Genomic DNA, 20,469 nt, shown 5'->3' with positions numbered 1-20,469 from the left:
TATTTATGGCCCTCGGCACAGAACTAAGCATGCAATGAGCATTAACTGTTGAATTAACGCATCGACAGTTTAGATCACTTTTAATACAGAGCCCAACACATGCAGTAGATCTTAAGTAAATAGAACAATCATCATGGAATCCTTTTGTAACATATGCATTGAAGAGTGACTGAACTAGGACTCTGACTTGGAATTTTGGCTATAAGTTGTCACAGATAATTTAATGTAGAGTTATAGCTATCTTGTTGTAGTTGTCTGTTGCTGAAAGAACGTTTAGTCAATCATATTTCTATATATTAGCAATGAACAGTTAAAAAACCCCAAATTTAAAAGCACCACCATATATAATAGCGTCAGAGAAACAAAATATTAGTTATAAACTTAGCAAAGCTTGTATAGGATCTTTATGCTAAAAACTAGAAAATGCTGGTGGAAGAAAATCAAAGAAGACTTAAGTGGAGAGACATACTATCTTCATGTGTCAGAAGACCATGAATAGTACAGATGGCAGTTCTTCCCAAACTGATCTACAGATGTAATACTCCGCCACTCAGAATCCTAGCAGGATTTTGTTTAGATATAGAAAAACTAACCTTGAAACTATATGTAACCAAAATAGCCAAACAACTGTGAAAAAGAAGAATAAAATCAGAGGAACCGCATCACTTGATTTAAAGATTTCCTATGTAGCTATAGGCAGTGTCGTACTGGAGAAGGTGTAGGTATATAGTTCAGTGGAACACAGTAGAGTCCAAAAGTAGACCCGCACAAATAGGACCAGGTGACTTTTGACAAAGGTGCAAAGACAACTCAATGGAGAAAGCACAGTCTTTTCAACATATGGTATTGGAACCACTGGACATCCACTATCCAAAAACATGAACCTCAATCCAAAGTCACACCCTATACAAAAATTAACCCCAAATGGATCATGGATCTCTATCTACACTGTAAAAGTACAGAGTTTTAGAAGAAAACAGGAGAAAATAGAAGAAAACCTTCATGACGTGAGGGTAGCCAATAAATTTATAGACCTGACACCAAAAGCATGATCCATAAAAGAAACAAAATTGATAAACTGAACCTGATCAATATTTAAAACCTTTGTTTTGCAAAAGACAGTTTAAGAGAATGAAAAGACAAACTACAGATGGAGAAAATATTTCCAATCATATATGTGACAAAAGACTTGAAACCACAAGTCCTTCTTGTAAAGAACTCTCAAAAACCAATGGTAAAAAAACAAGCCACCAGGTTAAAAAATTGGACAAAACACTTGACTAAACACTTGACTGCAGAGGATGAGGAGAACACAAATAAGCACATGAAAAGATGCCCAGCATCATTAGCTATTAGTAAGATGCAAATCAAAATCATCAGGAGACACCACTACACCCCTATTAGAATGGCTAAAATAAAGGATACTGACAATACTAAGTGCAGACTAGGATGCAGTTCAACTGGAACTCTCATGCTTTGCTGGTGGGAATGCAAAATGGTACCCTCACTCTGGAAAACAATTTGACAGTTATTATAAAGCTAACCATGTATCAATACTTACTATATGGCCCAGCAATCCCACTTCCTGCTTTGAATGATAAAAGAAAAACTACATATTTTTGGATGAGATTTTTGTAATGAATATATTGGTCTCCAATCTTTTGATGGAAATAATTTGAATCTTGAATGAAAACTTATGATCACACAAAAACCTCTACATGAATGTTTATAGCAGCTCAATTCGTAATCACCAACTCTGCAAACAACCCAAATGTTCGTCACTGAGTAAAGGGATCAACAGACTGTGGTATGTCCATGCAACAGAATACCATGCAGTAGTAAAAAGGAGCAACAACTCAGAGGCATCTCCAAGGCATTGTACTGAGTGAAAGAAGCCATTCCGAAAAGACTTCATACAGTATGATCTCATACATGTGACTTTCTTCAAAAGAGTACACTACAGGGAGGGTGACCAGAGCAGTGGTTGTCAGGGGTCAGGAATGGGGAAGGGAAGGGTGTGGTGTGAAGTGGGAGGGAGGTTTTGGGGTGATGTACCCTTACTGTGGTGGCAGCCACGTGAAACTACATGTGTGTTAAAATTCACAGATGTGTACACCAGAAACCCAATTTTACTGTATGTTAATTTATAAAATAAAATAAGTCCATTTAACACGATCTATCATTATTTGTCCCAAGGTTGGTGATGGCAACATTACGTCGTTCCATGAATTTACTGGTTGGAGATCTCCGCATAGGTGAGTCTGGCCTTCTCCCTACATCCATCTTATGTCTCCAGGTCTCCAGCTAGATTTTAAGTTTTTGGAGGAAAAAAGAAAAACTTCTACTTGATTCCCCAAAGCTTCTGGCTTTGGTTCAGCAAACAGAAGTGGACAAAGGAACAAAGAAACCCTCTTTCTACTGGGGCCTCCTGGAAAGAGCAAGCCTCTGGGGGGCTCTGGTCGTGACACAAAAACCCCTGCGAACCGAGCACGCCAAGCGCTGGGGCTTCTGTTTCCCCACATGTAAAAGCACGGGGTTGAAACCGAGACTCGCTGAGAGAGTTTTTAGCTCTCAGCTTCTACTAAGGGGCCACCTCTGAGTAGCAGGCAAGGAAAGAAAGGTAATTCTGCAGCTGGTTTATGTATTAGGGCGTTTCCTAAGACTCTAGGGCTGCTGCGTAATCTGTTTATTTATGTATCACTAAAAAGTTCTGTGGTGAGCACAGGAAGAAGAGCTAAGAAACGTGCCTCGGTTGCCATGGTGATGACACCTTTACACAGTGGCAGGGGAGGGGAGTGCTGTATCTGTCACCCTTAATTTTTTTTTTTATTGTGGTAAAACATACGTAACGTGAAACCTACCATTTTGCCGTCGTTAAGTGCACAGTTCAGTGGCCATAAGTATATTCACAATGTTGTGTATCCATTACACCATCCACCTCCAGAACTTTTCCATCTTCCCAAACTGAGACTGTACCCAGTAGACACAAACTCCCCATCCGCTGCTGCGGCCCCTGGAAAGCCCCATCCTACTCTCTCTATGAATCTGACGGCTCAGGGGACCCCATACAAGTGGAATCACACAGTGTTTGTCCGGTGGCAACTGGCTTCTTTCACTGGTGTAATGTCCTCAGGGTTCAGCCATGCTGTAGCTTGGGTCAGAATTTCCTTCCTGTTAAGGCCGGGCCATATCCCGCGTCGCCTGTGTAAGCCACATTTTGTTCACCCTTTCATCCACTGATGGACACTTGGGTTGTTTCCACCCTTTGGCTCTTGTGCTGAGTCACCTGCTCTGACTCGGACCCTGTGATGCTGATGTGGTCCGGCCTCCGACAGGTGGCTGAGGGGATGCAGGCTCCCAGCTTCCTCCCCACAATCTGAAGAGCATCCTTTATTCTTTGAAGGAACATGGGGTGGGGGGGTGGGTTGTGACTCTGAGGCCATATTGAAGGCCAGCCTGCGCTGAGGAAAGGGGTCCACACCCAACTTGAGGGGTGCCGGGCGGGGAGGCCCCGGCCGTGCAGGACATCTCTGCTGTCAATGCTCAGTTCACGGTCAGAGCAGGGCCAGCCTTTGTCTCCCGGGCAGCGGTGGGAGCCCCTGGCAGGAGTGGCAGGGTACTTAAAAACAGTGGGTTTGGGCTTATTTGTTATATTTCACAATTTATAGGGAGTGGGTACTTATTTCCATGCCTCACTGTAAACAAGGGGGTCCCTTTCTGTCCTGGAGGAAACAGTCTGGGGAGGGAACGGGCCGCAGGGGAAGGGGGATGACGGCGGGGCCGTCTGGGTGCGAAGGTGACCCCAGTGGGGGGAGGACGGGGCGCAGGTCCTCCTCCCTCCACCCCTGTGTCCCCAGCCTCTGCCCCCAGAGCCTGGGACACACAAGTTTCCCTTTAAGGAGCCCCCTGGACTCAGCTCCCTAACTCAGGAAGGGTTCGTGATTCTCCAATGCAGCCCTTCTTATCTGTGTGCAGAAAGGATAGAAGAACCATTCACATTTTACAGAAGAACTGTTCACATTTTACAGTTATTTGCCAGGAATGGTGTCTCTTTGTCCATGTCTATCCGGATCCAAGTAGCTCATCTATTTGTAAGTGATTAAAAGGCAAAGGAGGAATTCGAAGGTCAGTCCTACCGGAAAATCAGAACCGGACACCCCGAAGGTGGGGCGGGGCGGGTAGCGGTCGCCCCTCTCAGTGTGAGCAATCAGAAAAGGAAACGGGGCCGGAGACAGGGCCCCCGCCCCACGTGCCGGTCTAGACCTGAGGTTAGGACGTTAACACGCTATCTCCAAAATACGTGGAGCTGAATATTTGGGACAAGTGAAATTAGAAAATTAGTCCAGTTTTTTAAAAATGAAAACTCAAGTTGTTTAGAAAAATAGTGCTTATTACATAGGGATTTCAAATAACAAGAAGTCTGTAGAAGAAATCCTACCTGTTAGGGGTGACTTGGTTCACACTCTGATGAACCACATGGAGACCTGGCTGTCTGCACACGTGAACACGTGAGTCGTGTAGGGGCCTCGGCACGTGATCACAGCACTCGCAGGGTTAAGTGGCACTGATGTGTTACTCTTTTTTGGCATCGTGATTAACAAAACAACAATAAACTTCTTGGTGGCAAATAAAATAACATTATGCTAAAAAATTTAAACCCTACTGGAGGAAAGCCATGGGATAAAGGACAACCATTTCATGGATTTTTTAACATAAACTGCTTTTTCCATTAGCCTGTTTCATTGTACTGGTTTTGAAAAATTGGGATTCATTTTCCCTCCACTTGTGATAATGTCCTTCACCAGCAGGGGGGGCTCGTGCACTTGGCTTCCCGGCTGCTTTCCAGTCCCGTCTCCAGATAACGGGAAGGATTTTATAACTGTTTTTCCAACTTGCTGGAGAGCTGTGAGTCCTTAAACTTGCAAGTAATAACGGGGGATTGGTTTTTGCCTGACACATCTGAAGATCAGTGGTCATCAGATTGGGTAAAGTTTCATTCCCTTGACTAGCGGCTGTCTTACGAAAACGGGGATGAGGTATTTGCCAGCATCATCATTTGCATTTGCATTTGATTAGAAACAAACGGATATAGAGTCAGTCCCTCTCAGAAGAAAACGCTGCCTCTTGAAAAAATTAGTATTCACTGTGCCTGGGGTTTTGTGCTTAGGGGGGAAAAAAAGAGTTCTAGCGCTTGCTTTATTTCTTGTCTGTGAGAGGAATTTAAACTCTTTCCTGAATCCACCATCAGAATTCCAATGATGGAAATCAGAGTGAATCCATGGCTCTGGGACGTTTCCCGCCTCTGCGTCCACCCCTCCCGGGCTCTGCACCTGAAAGGCACCTGTGTGCTCCCTGTTGGACCCTATGAGCCCAGGCGGTCTCCCCTCTCTCTGCCCAGGCTTTAGTTTGCTTGCCTCTCTCCTCCAGATGAATGACATTGGATGAGTGCAAAGGAGGGACCAGGAGAATAACATCATTAGATACACAAGCGTAAGGAAAAGCATCTGAGGACCACCCAGGTGTAGACGCATGGCTTATAGTAGCTACACAGGAGACTACGAGCCTGTTATAGGACCAGCTCTCTCCCTGGTACTTTAAAACCCGGTGTGACGATTTGAGGTTCGTTACAAGATGAGAACATCTTTTAAATATCATAACTGTGTTCTGGCTTCCCTCAGATCATAGGCATTAACAGGAAGCATGTTCTCTTCCTGCGCTGTTACTCTGTCTTACTGTGTGCTAGTTTGGGAGAAACTGGTCCTTCAAAGACAATGTGTGTCTGATAACTAGTGTTGCTAATACATGCTCCGTCTTTTCTATGTGATATGAACAGACATGAGGTCTGTGTGGAGCTGCTATTTGGAAACTGCTGCCCTTTTTAAACTTGAAGTCGAGCATTTTCACAGAGGTGACTGACGCAGGTGCCCTCATGCCAGGACACCTCCACCCACCATCTGTCGGGGTCTGGGGCTACGGGTACCTCCGAGGTGCCCCAGGTCTGGCCCATCAGCAAACTCCTAACCCTGTGAAGGGAAACCTGAGGCGGCCAAGGCCCTGTGCAGCCCGCCTCACTCAGTGAGAGGTCCTGGTGCCGTGTCAGAATGACACAGCCGGAGTGGCCTCTCTGTGGATCTGTCTCGAATATGTCCGGATGGTCATATCCAGTGGCTAAAAGCACTGACTATTTTCTTACTGGTACTTTCTTAGTCAAGTCAATCATACAAGTTCCAGGAGCGCACGTTTCTCCCTGTGTCCCTAGAAGGATCCAATATAAAAAAAGGAGCAAAGAAAGTGGCTCTACTTGCTTTGAAAACACGGGGTGGACACATGATTATTTTCACCCCAGCTGGTCACAGACCAGAAATGTTGCTCTGTGTGGCCACCTCTTTTTGCAGATGTGGAAGTGGATACTCAGAGGGGTTAAGTGAAGAGCCTGTGGTCTCCTTTCGGCCCCAGCTCCATGTTTTAATCTGCTGCGTCATCCGAGATTCCTGTGGATTCCACGTGCACGAGAAGGAATGTCCCAAACCGAACCCTAGCAGCAGGTGGAGAAATCACGGGCCAGCCACGTGACCAAAGGGAAGGGAGAAGAACTTTTTCCAAGTTTGCAGACTTACCTCCTGTTAAGCTGTGAAGGCGTGGTGCGCTAGAAACAAAAATGTGCTCAGATATAAGAAAAACAAATTAGTGTCTCTCGGTGGCATCAATCAGAGATGTCGGTTAATATCTAGAGAACTGGAAAAGCTGTAATCACTGCTCTACTAGGAAACGAGTTCCTACTTATCTTGGTAAATACTGGTAACTAGATACAACAAATGTGCGGCACGTCTAGTGAGAGAGATGAGATTTTTCAGGTTCATTGTTATTTGGAAGGATGCAGTTCTACGTAATTAAAACGGGCTCGATCAGCTCCCACTTTCAATGGAAAAGTTATGCCTCAATCCAAGCAGACTGTACTGTCTGCAACGTTCTATTTTGTTCATGTGGTTAAAAGCATCCAACTAACCAGCCATCCAACGAGCAAACGTCTTTGATACTTAATCCTTCAATTTACACGTTGAACACGACAGAATTGTGCACATATCCGCCACGTGGCATTAAGGATACACGCCTTTAGTAGATGGTTTCACCAGTGCTCCAGAGACACGGGGAGCAGAGGAACTTGCATTCTCCTTTTTACCGCCAGAGAAATCTTTGATTTTGTGGCACCCTCAAGAAACCCAGATCCAGGCAGCTAAGCGGTTCATTTCTTTAACCTGTTTGGAACCACAGACCATAACGGTGTCGCTGTTTTTCTGAACTGCCGACAATAAGGGAGAACAGCAGAGTAAGACTTGGGATCAATAAAATGATTTGTTTCCTTGTGAAAGTGGTAAGGAAACCAAATATGCTTCTTGCGTATTGTTTTCTTTATATTTAAGAACCATGACACGTAGTTCACTGTGAAACGGATATACTTTTTCTGCCCTTTTCCTCTTGCTTCACACTTCTTTCGATGGTTTACAAAAATCCTTCACTGCCCTCAGAAATCTTGTTGCGGTGATTTGTCCTCCTTAAGGACTTACTGAAAGAGGCAGCAGCATATCTTGTGCTGAATGACTCTTATCCGTGGCTGCCCTGTCTGGCTGCCCTTCTAGCCCTTTGGAAGGACGGGTTGTGGCAGCTTTATGCCCCTGTGGCGACTGGCCCAGGTGCTGAGCTAGTTGCCAGTAAAGTAAGTACTCTGGACTAGAGCATGTGACCCAAAGGTCACAGGCCTGTGGAAGACATGACACATCTGGCTGGAAACTCTTCGAGCTATGAGTCTCCCCCTTTCAGAGCCGGTCTTGATGAACACGGCATGTTTTAATCCCCACACCCTGACCGCACGGTGCTCTCTGGCCGTTCCCAGAAATCACTGGATCACGAGGTTATCTTGGGCCTTCTGGGCACGCTCCTAGTTTTGTGTATATATGTTTTTCAGAGGAAGCAATTGCTCCATTTCTGGTCAAACAGCTTCTAATACGCCTCAAGAGAGAGCATTAGATTTTTTCTGGCAAGGTCAAGGCGTTTAGATTTTGCAATCTGGAGAGAATTCTTTTCTGTCTGAATGACCTACGCAGTTTTGCCCTACGTTTTTGCCCTTGGCAAGGTTAAGAATATGTTTGTTCCTGAATCATTGACTCGAAGGAGTTTAATTAAAGCCGTGGGCTTTTTCTTTCTTTAGAGAAAGCCATGCAGTATCAGCAGCGGGCTTTTCTCAGTTACGGGAGAGATTCACAGGCAGACCTTCGTTGAGGTGGAGATTTTCGGTGACCTGCTGCCTGTTCTGATGACACGTTTCTTCTCAGATACTGGCATGTGAGAAGGCTGGCGGGGCGCGGTCTGTGCGGAGGTGTGGGTCATCCCTGGTCCTCCACTCAGCTGGGGCTGTTGCCTGGCCCGTGGTTAGAGGGGCCGGTTTCCAAGCTGGAGAGTTGACCCTCTTAGCAGCCTGTGAAGCCGAAGGCAGCGGGCTGCGGGAAGCACGGCGGCTTCTGGTTTCCTCTGTGATGTTTCACCGGAAACGAGGAAAGCGAAGCCCCCGGCCTCCTCTGCACCGATGGCTTTGCCTCCACGGGACGGCCGTCCAAAGATCGGGGTCAGAGGCCTCCTGGCAAGGACAGAACGAAACCTGGGATGTGGTCATGAGGTCACCCTGGACACTGGCACACAGGAAGTCGGTGTCACATGTCACGGCCGGCGCGTCCGCTCCTTCAGTGAGCGTGTGGTGGCTGCGTGGCCCCCGAGGGGGGTTAAACTCGGGTGGAGCTCCGAGGCCTGGCCTCCACTGTCACCCCGGTGAGCGGGCCAGGATGGTGGAACAGGAGGCAGTGCAGTGGACAAGGGCCCGGCCAGAGCTGGGAGCTGCGGCCACGTCGGCGAGGACGCCGCAGACCGTTGTGTTCTCCACCCACAGCTCCGTCTTCTCGTCCAGACAGGATGCGCGGCTGCCCCTGGGCCGTCCCGCCAGGGACGTGAGGCTCCCTCTGCGGTGCCCAGGCCACCCTCCCTTGTCCCATAAGGCAGCTCCTCCCTCCTCGTCTCGGGCAGCCCTGGAGAGCTCATAGCCGGAGGCCTGGGGTCGTCGTCCCCGCAGGGAAGGCTCACCGCTATTTCCCGAACTCAGGGCGCCTGGGCTGGTGCTGAGAGTGACGCTCTTGAACGTGGGTTTGGAGGCCTCCATGTCTCCTTCCAAAACGGTGGGAGGACAGGTTCGATGTCGGCCTTAACCGCTCCGACTGTTTTCCTTGCTCCCAGGCACCCATTTTTAAAGGCCTCAATGTGTCCGAAGTACGCAGAAGACTTCCCGCGTAAACATCAAACAGCTCAGCAGAGGCGTAAGCCCGGATGCCTCGGCTTAGAATTCAGGAGTCTCCTCGCGCAGAGCGCTAGCAAGTGCTTTAAGGGATGCGGAGTCCGGAAGATGATTTTGGAAGAAAAGCCAAGTTGCAACAGTCTTTCCTGCAAGTGAAGGCTGCAGGCCCGGGCACAGCTGCCCTAGGGGGCAGCCCGTCGGGGGTGGGGGGAGTAGACCATGGTTCCCCAGGAGGGGCCCGGCCCCACGACTGCCAGTCGGCCTCCGCCCAGGTGGGCAGGGCCCCACTCGCTCTGCTCTGGGTCCCCATGGCCAGACCTCCAGGACCCATCAAAACCACCCAGCTCTGGTCAGAGCCATTTGCTTGGGCATCATGAAGCAATCTATTGAGAAAACCTGACGACTAAATACGGGGGAAGCCTCTGGAAGGCCTTCCATGTGAGTGATGCCTGGGGTCTGGGGGCTGTGCTTCCCGGGAGCAGAACAAGAGCCCACAAGTCTAAGGCACGGAGTCACCCTGAGCACCTCGGGGTTGGCGGGGCTGGGCTTACGGCAGGTCCCTGGAGACTTGAGGAAATAACCATGGAGTCTCAGTCTTCAGAGAGATGTTTGCAGTCGCCGACTCTGACCCCTTTGCTTTCTGGGTGAGGAAGCTGAGGCCTGAGAGCAGGAACCCAGGAGCTGACGGCCAGAGCTGGGGCGGCCTCGCAGGGTCCCTGTGGGAAGGAGGCCTGACGCACCCTTGATGCGCCGGCAGCTTCCGGATGTTTCTCTCCATCAGCACGGGGGCCCGGGGCGTCGGCAGGACAGACGGTTATTTCTGACGTTGGTGTGCTTTTCAGGCCAGGAAAGGAGGCTCAAAGCAGACACACGGAGGCTGGGCAGTGGACTCAGACCTCCCACGCGTGTTTCCATCCTTACCCTGTGCTTGTCCAGGTGCTAAGAGTCCGACTCCTTACCCCCCGAGCATCCTGGGGACGGTTGGTTGGGGGGTCACAGCGGGCAGGGCGGCTCTGGACAAACCTCTGGGCCCCTCCCGGGCCAGGCGTCCAGGCAGTGTCCTCTCCAGGCCGCGAGGACCGGTTCCCGGGGTTTGTGGGATGCAGGCAGAGGGGCTTAAGGAAGCCAGTGAGAGCTGCTGACGGGCGTGGGAACAGGGGCTTTCCCCTCTGTTCTTCCTGCATCTCCAGGGCCCAGACGTGCAGGTGTGGGTGGGACGGGGTTTACTCGGGCGAGGCACTTGCTCTGCGCTCCCCGCCCTGGGCACCTTTCCAGCTCCTTCCATCTGCAGGCGCCAGGCGCTCTGGGTCATGCATTTTCCAGAGGCCCAGCCTTGCGGAGCCAGGGTGACATGATGGAGAAACCAGAGGAAAGGCTCTGCCTGTCTCCCCACGGAGCTGTCTTCCCTGTTGTATATTTGCTCCTTGATTCTGCCTTGGAATTCGTGCTTTCCCAGCTTGCTTTTGGGTATCAAATATTATTTCATGCGTGGCCTCAGGCTTCCCACCTTCCATGGTCCTCTTCCAGCCCTCAGGGTCAGCCCTGTGTCAGAATCAAGAGAAGTGTTCAGGCTCCTGGAATCAAGGGATTCCTCGCAGGGGACCCAGTCCTGGAAGCGCAGCCACAGTGCTGAGCCCACTTGTTCCTTGACGTGTAGTAGGTGGGGCTCTCCCACCCTTCCTGGTGTGTTTGTTCGGAGAGACAGACAGAGAGAAGGAGGTCCGGGTGCAGGATGCCAGCCTGACATCGCTCACCGACTTTAAGTTTCTGAACCACAGGGGAAGAAGGAGGAAGCTTTCGGTCCCGAGCCGCCCGGTGGTCCTGCACCGCCATCCCCAGCCCCTGCGTCAGCCCTCCGGCCGTGGCCTCACCCCACAGCTCCTGTCCCCTCCGCAAGCCCACTCCACGTGCCCTTTGTCATATTTTCAAACCACTTCGTGCCACCTGGCCCTTCAGTGCTCTCCTGTGTCCGGGGCCGTTAACGCTCTGAGAAACATAAGCTCTTTCTTGAAATACTGAAGAATGCAGCGTGCCGGAGGAAGACACAGTGAACAGACAGCAAAGGCAAAGGCCGCGGACGCCCGGCCCCCATGCTGCGTCCCTGGGGCTGCTGTGTGGACCTCGTGCATTTCTGGCCAGTTGTGTACGTGCGGGCACAGAGGTCTGTCTGGGATGAAGCTGTGGAGGGCGGGGCTGCGGCCCTTTTTCCACCAACAGAGAAAAATCGTTCTGCTGTAAGTTTCCTAATATCCCCAAATGCCAAAGCCCTGGCCTCTGGCCCTCTCTGCCCTGCACTGCATCTGGGGTTTCTGGCAATGTCTCTGCCTCTTGGTGGAGCAGGGCTGCTTTCTGACGGCGACGTGTCCCATGGAGGAGAGGACAGGGGTCCCAGTGGCTTCAGGCACAAGGAGCATGTGGGTCCCCCCCTGCGTGCCCGCATCCCCGCTGCCAGAAAACAGGGAGCGTCTGCCCCAGCTCTCCGCACTCGGCCTGGGAGCCCAGGGCCCCCCAGAAGGCCTCTGGGGCCCAGCCCTGGCTTCCTCGAGGCTGAGTCTGGACCAGGCAAGGCCCGAGGGCCCCAGAGGTCATGTGCCTCCAGGGGGACGGGGCCCTCTCGACCTTCCCGGGGATGGGGCTGTTTGCTTTGAGGGCCACCGAGGGGCCCTCTGCACCGGTGAGCACGATGGTCACAACTGAAACGCGATTCCCGTGAAACCCGGGCTCGGCGGCAGCACCCCTCTAGCCCCACTGCAGCTGTCACCTGGAGATGCGCCCCTGCCCACCCGAGGGGGCTTGACGGCAAGCCCCTCCCGGCAGCCAGCAGCCAGCAGCCCCGGCACCGCTCCCGTGGCTGGGTCCTACGACGGGCTCGGGCCCTGGGCTCTGTGGCCGCTCTGCCAGCCTCCCCCGGACCGACGTCCGGGAGCCGACCCTTTACGTCGTATGGATCCGCTCCTCCCCTGGGACCAGCCGGTCCCGCAGGCCCCTGTGGTCACACCGTCCGGTGCGGGGCAGAGGGCTCCGCGGTGGGTCTCAGCTGCGGGCACAGCTCCCGGCTGCCCGGGTCCCGCTCCCCTGGCCCCCTCTGCTTCGTTTGAAGAGGAAGATCCCCAAGCGGGTCTCCTGGGGCCCCATCCTCACCCTCGGGGCTCAGTCAGAACTAGCTTTCCTGTCGCGTGCCACGTGGTTTCAACCTCCTGTGCTTTCCCGAGGTTGGTAAGGCCGGTCGATGCCCAGGCACAGCGCCTGCTGGGGTCCCAGAGCAGAGGTCGGGGCGGGGCTGTGCCCCCCCGCGAGCTGAGTCTGACCCGGGCTGATCGCGCGCCTCCCCCGGGGTCGCCCCAGCCCGCCGTCCACGTGAGGGGCAGCCGGGAAGGAGGTCCTCCCCCGGGGAAGCCCAGCTGGGCTGGCGCCTGGAAGAGCTCACTCACCTCGTACTCGGCGGGCGCTCCGTGTCCGCTAGGCGCCGGTTTTCGGAGGAGACGGGACCACAGGCGGGTCAAGGCCATGGCTGCCGGCCACCTTGGGGGCCAGGCTCGCTCCAGGAGCTTGTCCTCACCCTGGTCCCACCTCCGTCTGGGCGGGACCCCCAGTCGAGGCCGCGCATCCCTCGCGAGGACCCCCCCCCTTCCGTCTTTGCACATTTTCCTTTGCTCGCTTCCCCTCAGGAGCTGCCCTGCTCGGTCTGGCAAACGCGACTTTCCAAGGCTCCCGTGGGGGGGAGCGAGGCCCTGGCAGCGCCTGCGCCGTCCCCGCGGTATGGCCGCGGCCGCCGGGCGGAGCCGTCTTACCTGGTGCACGTTGCACAGCCCGGGCGGGCTGCGGGCATGAGGGGGCAGAGGGTTCCCGCTCTGCTTGAGCCACGGGACCTGCCAGAGGGACAGAGCGGCCACTGAGTCCATGTCCTCCAGCGGGTGAGCTCCTGGCGGCAGGGAGGAGGGCAGGCGAGCGGAGGGTGAAGATTAGAGGATGAGGCACGTGACGGTGATGGAGGATGGACCAGCCAGTGGCCGGGGCTCAGGGGACACGGGGAGGGCAGATATCAGGGGACAGCCCCTGAGGGCTCGGGGGCAGGAGGAGGGACGACAGAGAGAAAGGAGGAAGGAGAAAGGTTTAGGAAACAGTTATTTCCCGGAGTCTATTCTGGGGGCCTGTAGCTCATTATGTGACCAAATTTCCTTAAAAATGTTGCCAGCACCAGACATGTAAGATTTCCAAGGCAGCTTCATGTGAAGAGCTGAAAGGGCTTTTCCGAGTCTGTAATGGAATAGATTTTACACTCTGGGGTGTTTTATTTTATTTTATTTTTCTTTTAGAGCAAGTGTGTTAGCTTCTGCTCTGGGTTTACAAGTAGAAGTCTTTCCTGCTCTGTGCGGTTACCTGTGGCTCTCAGTTGGGTCCCCTCAGTCTGTTCCACAGTAGAAGGGAACCACTTCAAGAGCAACAGAGCGCTCAGAAGGCATCCTAGCTGACCACTGGGAGTTAGGCTTTCTCACGGCCGTTCTTCTTTGCTGTCGGTGGCATTTAGGAGCTTAATAGTAATATTAATAGGGACCTGAAGTTGCTTCATGAGCTGTGAACGAGCCTGAACTCTAGTGTTATAAATCTTCCTGAATAGTATTTGCTCCTAACTGAGCGTGCTTTCCCTGTTCTATCGGCTACGAGACAGTTTCTGCCGAATCAACCAACGTTGAGGGATGTGGTGGAGAGAATATTATTACAGGACCAACGTAAGGGGCCTGCAAGAAGTTCCTCTCTTTTGACCTGCCATAGCAAAATGGCAAGAGAGAAAGAGGGAGAGAGAGAGAAAGAGAGACAGAGACAGAGAGCCTCATAGGGGTCAAGAGGTGAAATCAGTGTAATAGGTTTCAAGGGATGTCTTATATTGGCTACAGGTGAAATGGAGTTTTAAAAACCAGGTTAATAGTTGGTTATGCATGGAAATAAGCAGTAGTTATGACACAGGAAAATATTATGCATTCTAGAAATATTACTGTAAAGTGAACACACTAGGGTTTCCAGAGGCAAATCCGTGGTGAGCGTGTACTTAGCTGTGCACCTCACAATCAATTGTCTCCGCTTGGGAGAGGCTATTTCAATACTAGCAAGAAGTACTGGCGACTTTGATGCATGGTATTGGGTACTTAAATAAGACCACTGAGTACCTGTTTAGAAGCACACCTCAGTGGATAAGCCTGTGGATTCTCTGCCTTGATGAGGCCAGGCTGTCCCCACTGAGGGTGAAAACCCTCAAAAATGGCCTGTGGTCCATGCCTACACTTGGTCCAAAGGCAAAGAATTTTCTAGTCCTCTATTTAAGACCACATCCCTTCTTAATGAAGAGGTCAACCTCTCTGCGACATTTTCAGGCAGCTCTGGGGGCTGGTGTTAAGGCCCCTCTACTGCCACCCCGGCTTCCTGGGCGCTGGCCACGCAGCCTGGGGCAGGGATGGCCCACGGCTCTGAGATGGGGTGGCCCCCTGGGCGACAGACTGGCCCACAGATGCCTCCTTGACGGCTTGCCTCTCCTGCGGCGGCAGGAGGACGGAAGACAGCTCTGTCTGTCTGTGTGAGAGCAGAGGAAGGTTCTCCACCTCGCGTCCAGACATGCTCAGGATCAAAGGGAGAGCATCTCCAGCAGAAGGAGTGGGGCACCCGCAGGGCAGGAGGAGAAAAGGCAGAAGGGCCTCTTCCGGAAGCCGCGTGTCACCCTGTCCGCCTTCTACTGTTTCTCATGAAGCAGGACGCTTCCCGAGTGCTTAAGAGTGTGGTGATGTCCATAATGGAAAAACTCTAAGATAACCTATCAAACCAGAGTGTGAGAAGAGATTTCTCCAATTCTGGGATGCTAAATCCATACTTAGTGATTTCCACGAGAGATCGAGGGAGTGTTTTCTTCCCCTAATGATGAGATATTTCCTCAGATGTCAAGCTAAGCTCTCCACCAACCGGTAGGAATTGCCTGTTCCTTCTACCAAAAGGAACATCAGCGATGATGGAAAGCAACACCATAACATGGAAGTGAGTTTAACAGGAGATGAGTTAGGACAGGGTCTGGTGGCAGGATACGGGCACAGACGAATGGGAGACAGATCGAAAATTAATCCCATGTCTTTGCACTTATTTCTAGTTCACCAGCAACCCCGAACTTACCCTCAATTTCACAAACTACCTGTCATCCTTAAAAGAACCAGCCTGCCTCTACGTTCAGATTCTCCACTGTTTCTTCTACCCCCTGGTATGTACCCTCCCAGGGAGCCCAGGCGGGGGCCGTCTTTCCTGTGCTCAATCACTCAGTAAATGCTATTGAGGGTCCCGTGTCCCAGGCACAGGGGAGAATACAGTCATTTCCCCCAACATGTACAGGACGGTGCTTTGAGAGAAACAGTAAAAGCCTCAGGCAGAACGAGAACAGTCCGCAGAAGGGTGTGCTCGGGCCCCCAGACTCACCTGTTGGTTGGCTGCTGTGTCAGAAGGTCATGAAAATACCAGTTAGTAAAGGGAGGGTCACCAAAAAAGACAACTTAAAAAAATCACATGCAATTAGTCTGTTAAAATGTTTAATAAATGCATAAAAAGGAAGAAATATATAAAAAGCAAAAGGTCATCACAAAATCAAATCGGAATACAATCACAGAAGGCAATCAGCATTAAATACATCAACATAATCTACAAACGTTTCACTCAGAGGACGCAGCCAAAGGCCGCCAACACAGGGACGCACCATTCCGATTTCTCTCTCGCCTGGTTAAAGACAGCGGAGGAGTGAGGCCACAGGAGGACACAGCAAAGCGCTGGGAGCCGATCAGTAATGGCTCCCTAACTGATCAGGGGAATGACACGTCAGAAGGAATTCCTGTAGGAAATCTCAACAAGTGTTTGGGCGCAGAAACACATATACCCAGCATACAGGGATCTTTCTCTAGAAAGACTCTTGGCAAACTGATGTACTGAGTGGCTGGGTCGTGGCCACGTAGACGCACGTTAGCTGAGATCCGTGTTTCGTGCTTCGCTGCATCGTGAGTGGACACACTCTCGGCTGAAATGAGCGAGTGCAGCTCCGCCGGCCCCCGACTTCAGGGCTAGGCTCACACGGGGGGGGGGGGCACCCTGCTCAGACACTGCCTGCCGTGTCCTTCCTGTCACCTCCAACTGTCACCCTCCCCGGGGGGTTACAGAATACATCTCTAACATTAGGGTGCCATGTTAACGGTGAGGAGTTCAGTTACCGTAGAACTAAAATGTGTTCAATGAAATTGAAATGCAGTGGAAAAAAAGGCAGGAAACAGAACATTGTGATTAATTTGCAAGACCACTTAGACCCCAGGGCACTGAATGACAGCAAGTGTTCTTATCCCACACAATCAAGGTTAGAGGCAGGGAGGTCATGCTGCATGCTGACGACAGACGGATGCTGAGAGCAGCAGGTTGTAAATGCAGCTCTGACTGCAGTCAACAGAGGAAAACAGGGATAACCACCAGTACAGAAACCTGCTGTCAAACACCTGTAGGAAAGTAGACTGATGCGGAGGACGGCGATACAGGCCTGTCCCCTTGCATCCCTACTGGGGGGTGTCCGGGTGTCACATCACTGCGGCCACCCTGGCTATTGCCCAAGCTAATGGGTCACGATGTTGCTGTTAAGCCTGAGGGTACAGCGCTGGCCCCGGAGCGGCGGGTCTGACGGGTGGGTAGGTGGGGCAGCTTAGGGGACCCCCTCCACTCGCTAAAACTGACCAAACGCAGTGGCATCTCCGTCCTGACCACCCGCCCATTCCTCACAGGGCCCCAGGTTCCAGGGACTTGGAAACCTGGTTCTTAAAGGCAACAACTCCGCCTTTCTTTCTTCCTGCCACAAAGGCGCGTGGTCTCGTGAATGCACTTTTCATGTACGGCTCTCTCAAAAGTATATGCCGCCTCAAGGAATTTGTGAGCGCTTTGCTCGAATGTCAACTCCCGGCCGCACAGAGGGTGGGTGTGCTGGTGCATTCCCAGGGCAGGGGGTGCTGCCGCTGCTCACCCAGGGGCCACCCCACGTGCCCTCGGAGGAGGGGGGCAGGCGACAAACAGCCCCTGTTCCGGGAGCCAAGGGCTCCCATCAGTTTCACACGCTTCGATCCAAAGGCCCTTTCTAGCACCTAATACAAGGAGGGCTCTCCTGATTTATAAACAGAGCAAAGCAAAAATAAGATCAAAACCAAAAAATAAGCCCACACCAATAAATACCGCAGGCTTCTAGGCCATTGCGGGTGTGTCACTGGGTGTAGAGTGTGTGATGCTTACACCTCCAGTGTTTAAAAGTGAACAAAGAGTCCACAGTAAGACAGATGAGCTGAGTAAGGCTGCCAGTGAGGCCCACTGCGCATTTCCAGCAAAGATACTCGACAGGAATGTATCCCTAGCCTGGGTTTGCAATAAGCAACTACGGGTATGATTTTGCATTCGAACTCTAATGGATTTCTTCGGCGTCAAAGGGCAAGGCTGCTCATTCGAAAATCTTCTTTACTCAACATCCAGTAGTGAACAGAATTGATACTTCAAAAGTTCTAAATCCATTATTTAAACATTGTTTTTATGTTTAAAAATCCTGTGAAAATGTTTTGATTTCTCTGAATCCTTGATAACCTAGCAAGACTAGTTTGTGAAGTGGATGCCTACTTCTGAGGCTGGAATCTTTTCTTTGAAAATGTTGAAGAATATCAGACTTGATGCAATCAAAGTTGTACTTTTACATAAAGGAAGAAAAACAGGTATGTCTAATATATATTCATTTGAGATGAGGTCACAACAGTCGACATAAACGCTTTCACGATTTTATTTTAACCCATTACCACCGAAATGAAGCTTGTTTTGCAATATATGCTATATCCAACTGCTTCATCTCTTCTGCACAGTTTAAATCTATTTTTCCTGTTCTTTGGGTTAAGCAGAATAGTTTAAGGTTTCAAAACTGTCGACGCAGCATGCATACGGGGTGCTTTGCATAATAACAAGACTTGATTAGGCAGTCAGGGTCTGGTGTGGTTTGATAGCCGTGCTTGATAAAGCATCTCGGATGGAAATCGGCATTAGAAATAGGTGAGAGGACCCACATTTCAGGGTGAGGGAAGACTGCCCCCAAGTACAGGACACTGAAGAAGCCAATCAGAAAATGAATTCTATAAGCACAAAAGGTACATGGAGTTATTCACAGGAAGTCCTGCCAAGTGTCACGTGACAGATCTCAGCTCCCAGCAGGTCCCCGAAAGCTCAGCGCTCCTTTAACACCACACAAAAGGCGCAGCTGACATCTGTGTTTATCTCCAACCATTTCAGGATCGTCACTAATTTTAAGAACTGTAGTTAGAGACTAAAGCAAATTCGAGAAACTCCTGCACTCCCAGTGCCCCAGTGTTGATGATGTTATAGGACCACGATGAAAGGGCCTCTGCTCCACACTCGACTCAAAGCCCCTTACAACTTCCCAAAGGCCTTTCAGAATAAGCACAGGGCACAGCCAGAAGCAAAGCTGCATCTTAGGTGTTTTGTGAGCACACCCAATAAACCAGGGGCTTTTTTGAAAAACCTCACTCCTTCCAAAATCACCCAGCTATCCAACACTCTAAACTCCAGGTGGCGCGCATGCGATGTGTTTGCTATCGGAATGCCACTTGGGGATTAGCTTTTCAATGAAGCGTCAGCCACAGATGATCTCTTCACAGTCTAGTCCAGAAGCCACTTTCACAAACCGGACCACAATAGGAGCAATTTTCTCCTGTGACACATTTTTATCTACAGAACATTTAAATAATGAAACTTCACAAATTCTACATTCAAATGAATGGAATAACAAACTAATACAGTTTTGATTCACAGACGCACTCATTTAATCCCTCACACTCATTTATTTCCCTAAACAACTCAGACAAAAGAGAACGTCTGCTCAAGGCGAATTTAAATTTCGAGTTTGTTCCAAAGTCCTCAATCACATCATTGTTGCAAAGCAACACGAAGCTAGCGGCACTGAGTCCAGGAAAGCGTTGGCAATAGCCCAATGTGGAGCCCCGAAGCGGGGGCAGCAGAAGCCACGTCAGCCCTAAAGCCCCCAAGCGTAAGACACAAAAGACCACCGTGCCCACGCCCACACCACCCTGGAGATGTGAATTCAGAGCGTCGTCCTTGCCCGGACCGCATCCTGACCGCATCCCTGGTGAGCAGGGGAGAGAGGGTGGAACAATGGAAAGCCGCGACCCAGGCCCCCCCCCAGGGACCCGTAAGCACCTCCAGCAAGGACAGCACGCTTCCCCAGACAGCACGGGGGCTGCACTCCCTCTGACGGCTGAGTTCACCTGCAGAGCCCCTTCCTGTTCCGCTTACACCACCTGGGAGGCACGACCTGCATGCGCCTCTACTCCTCAGAGCTCACCTTGCCTGAGCCCCGCTTGGGTGCACCCCTGTCCGCGCCAAAGAAGCGGCCGAGGGAGTCGAGGATGCCCGTGTCCCTGTGTCTGGGGAGGAAGCCGTGCCTGGCGTGGTCCATGGTGCTTGCCGAGGCCAGGTACTTCGATCTCTGGGAGGGTCTCTTCTGAGCCGCCATCACATCCAGGCCCTCGGGAGCAGCTGCGCTGTCTTCTTGGATGGTCTGGAGCTCGTCTGACTCTGAGGGCCGGTCTTTGAAGGTGTTGTCCTCCCTCCCTGGGGCATCTCGGGAAAAGAGGCGGATCAAATGGGGGCGGCCCCCGGGGTCAGCTGGGTTGGCATCCGGCCAGGCATTCTTTGGGCCCGCTGTGCGCTTGGAGTCTGTCACCGCTGTGTCCTGCAATGGGGTCCCATTGTTCTGGTCCACATCTGCAAACAACAGTGAGATATGAATACGGCTGTGCAAAGCGGGGCACGGACAATGCTGCTTTCTTCCCGGGCTGGGGAACCGGCCGTCTCCTATCAAATCCACAGGGTGCGCAGGCGCCAGGAGCTCCACGCGACCCCGGACTGCCTTGGGCAGAGCCCATCCGGCCCCAGCATCCTGGCGGCGGCTCTGTGTCTCAGAGGCCCTGGGAATTGTCTCAGGTGCTCCAGATCCGGCACTGGGCCTTCCCGGGCAAACAGGGCCAGGCACACAATCTCCCCTAGGTGCTGCCACGCCTGCCCTGGGG

The 20,469-nt window shown here is 51.7% G+C and overlaps 1 protein-coding gene across 3 annotated transcripts in view; it reads right to left on the bottom strand.

Moving 5' to 3' along the window:
- The window catches only part of MBP (myelin basic protein), a 423,042-nt gene that overhangs the window by 14,708 nt on the left and 387,865 nt on the right, over window positions 1-20,469 (bottom strand). For 2 of the 3 annotated variants that reach the window (XM_082853264.1, XM_082853263.1), the window contains exon 4: window positions 15,836-20,164. In XM_082853264.1, coding sequence (XP_082709390.1) covers window positions 19,725-20,164 — 440 coding nt within the window. In that variant the 3' untranslated portion in view covers window positions 15,836-19,724. Of the gene's footprint in view, window positions 1-13,128; window positions 13,207-15,835; window positions 20,165-20,469 lie in introns of those variants that run through there. The other variant, XM_082853265.1, reaches the window with a different exon arrangement.

The sequence above is a fragment of the Leucopleurus acutus genome, assembly GCF_964270905.1.
Source record: "Leucopleurus acutus genome assembly, chromosome: 13".
NCBI lineage: Eukaryota > Metazoa > Chordata > Mammalia > Artiodactyla > Delphinidae > Leucopleurus > Leucopleurus acutus.
This window is presented reverse-complemented; position numbering and strand designations above follow the sequence as displayed.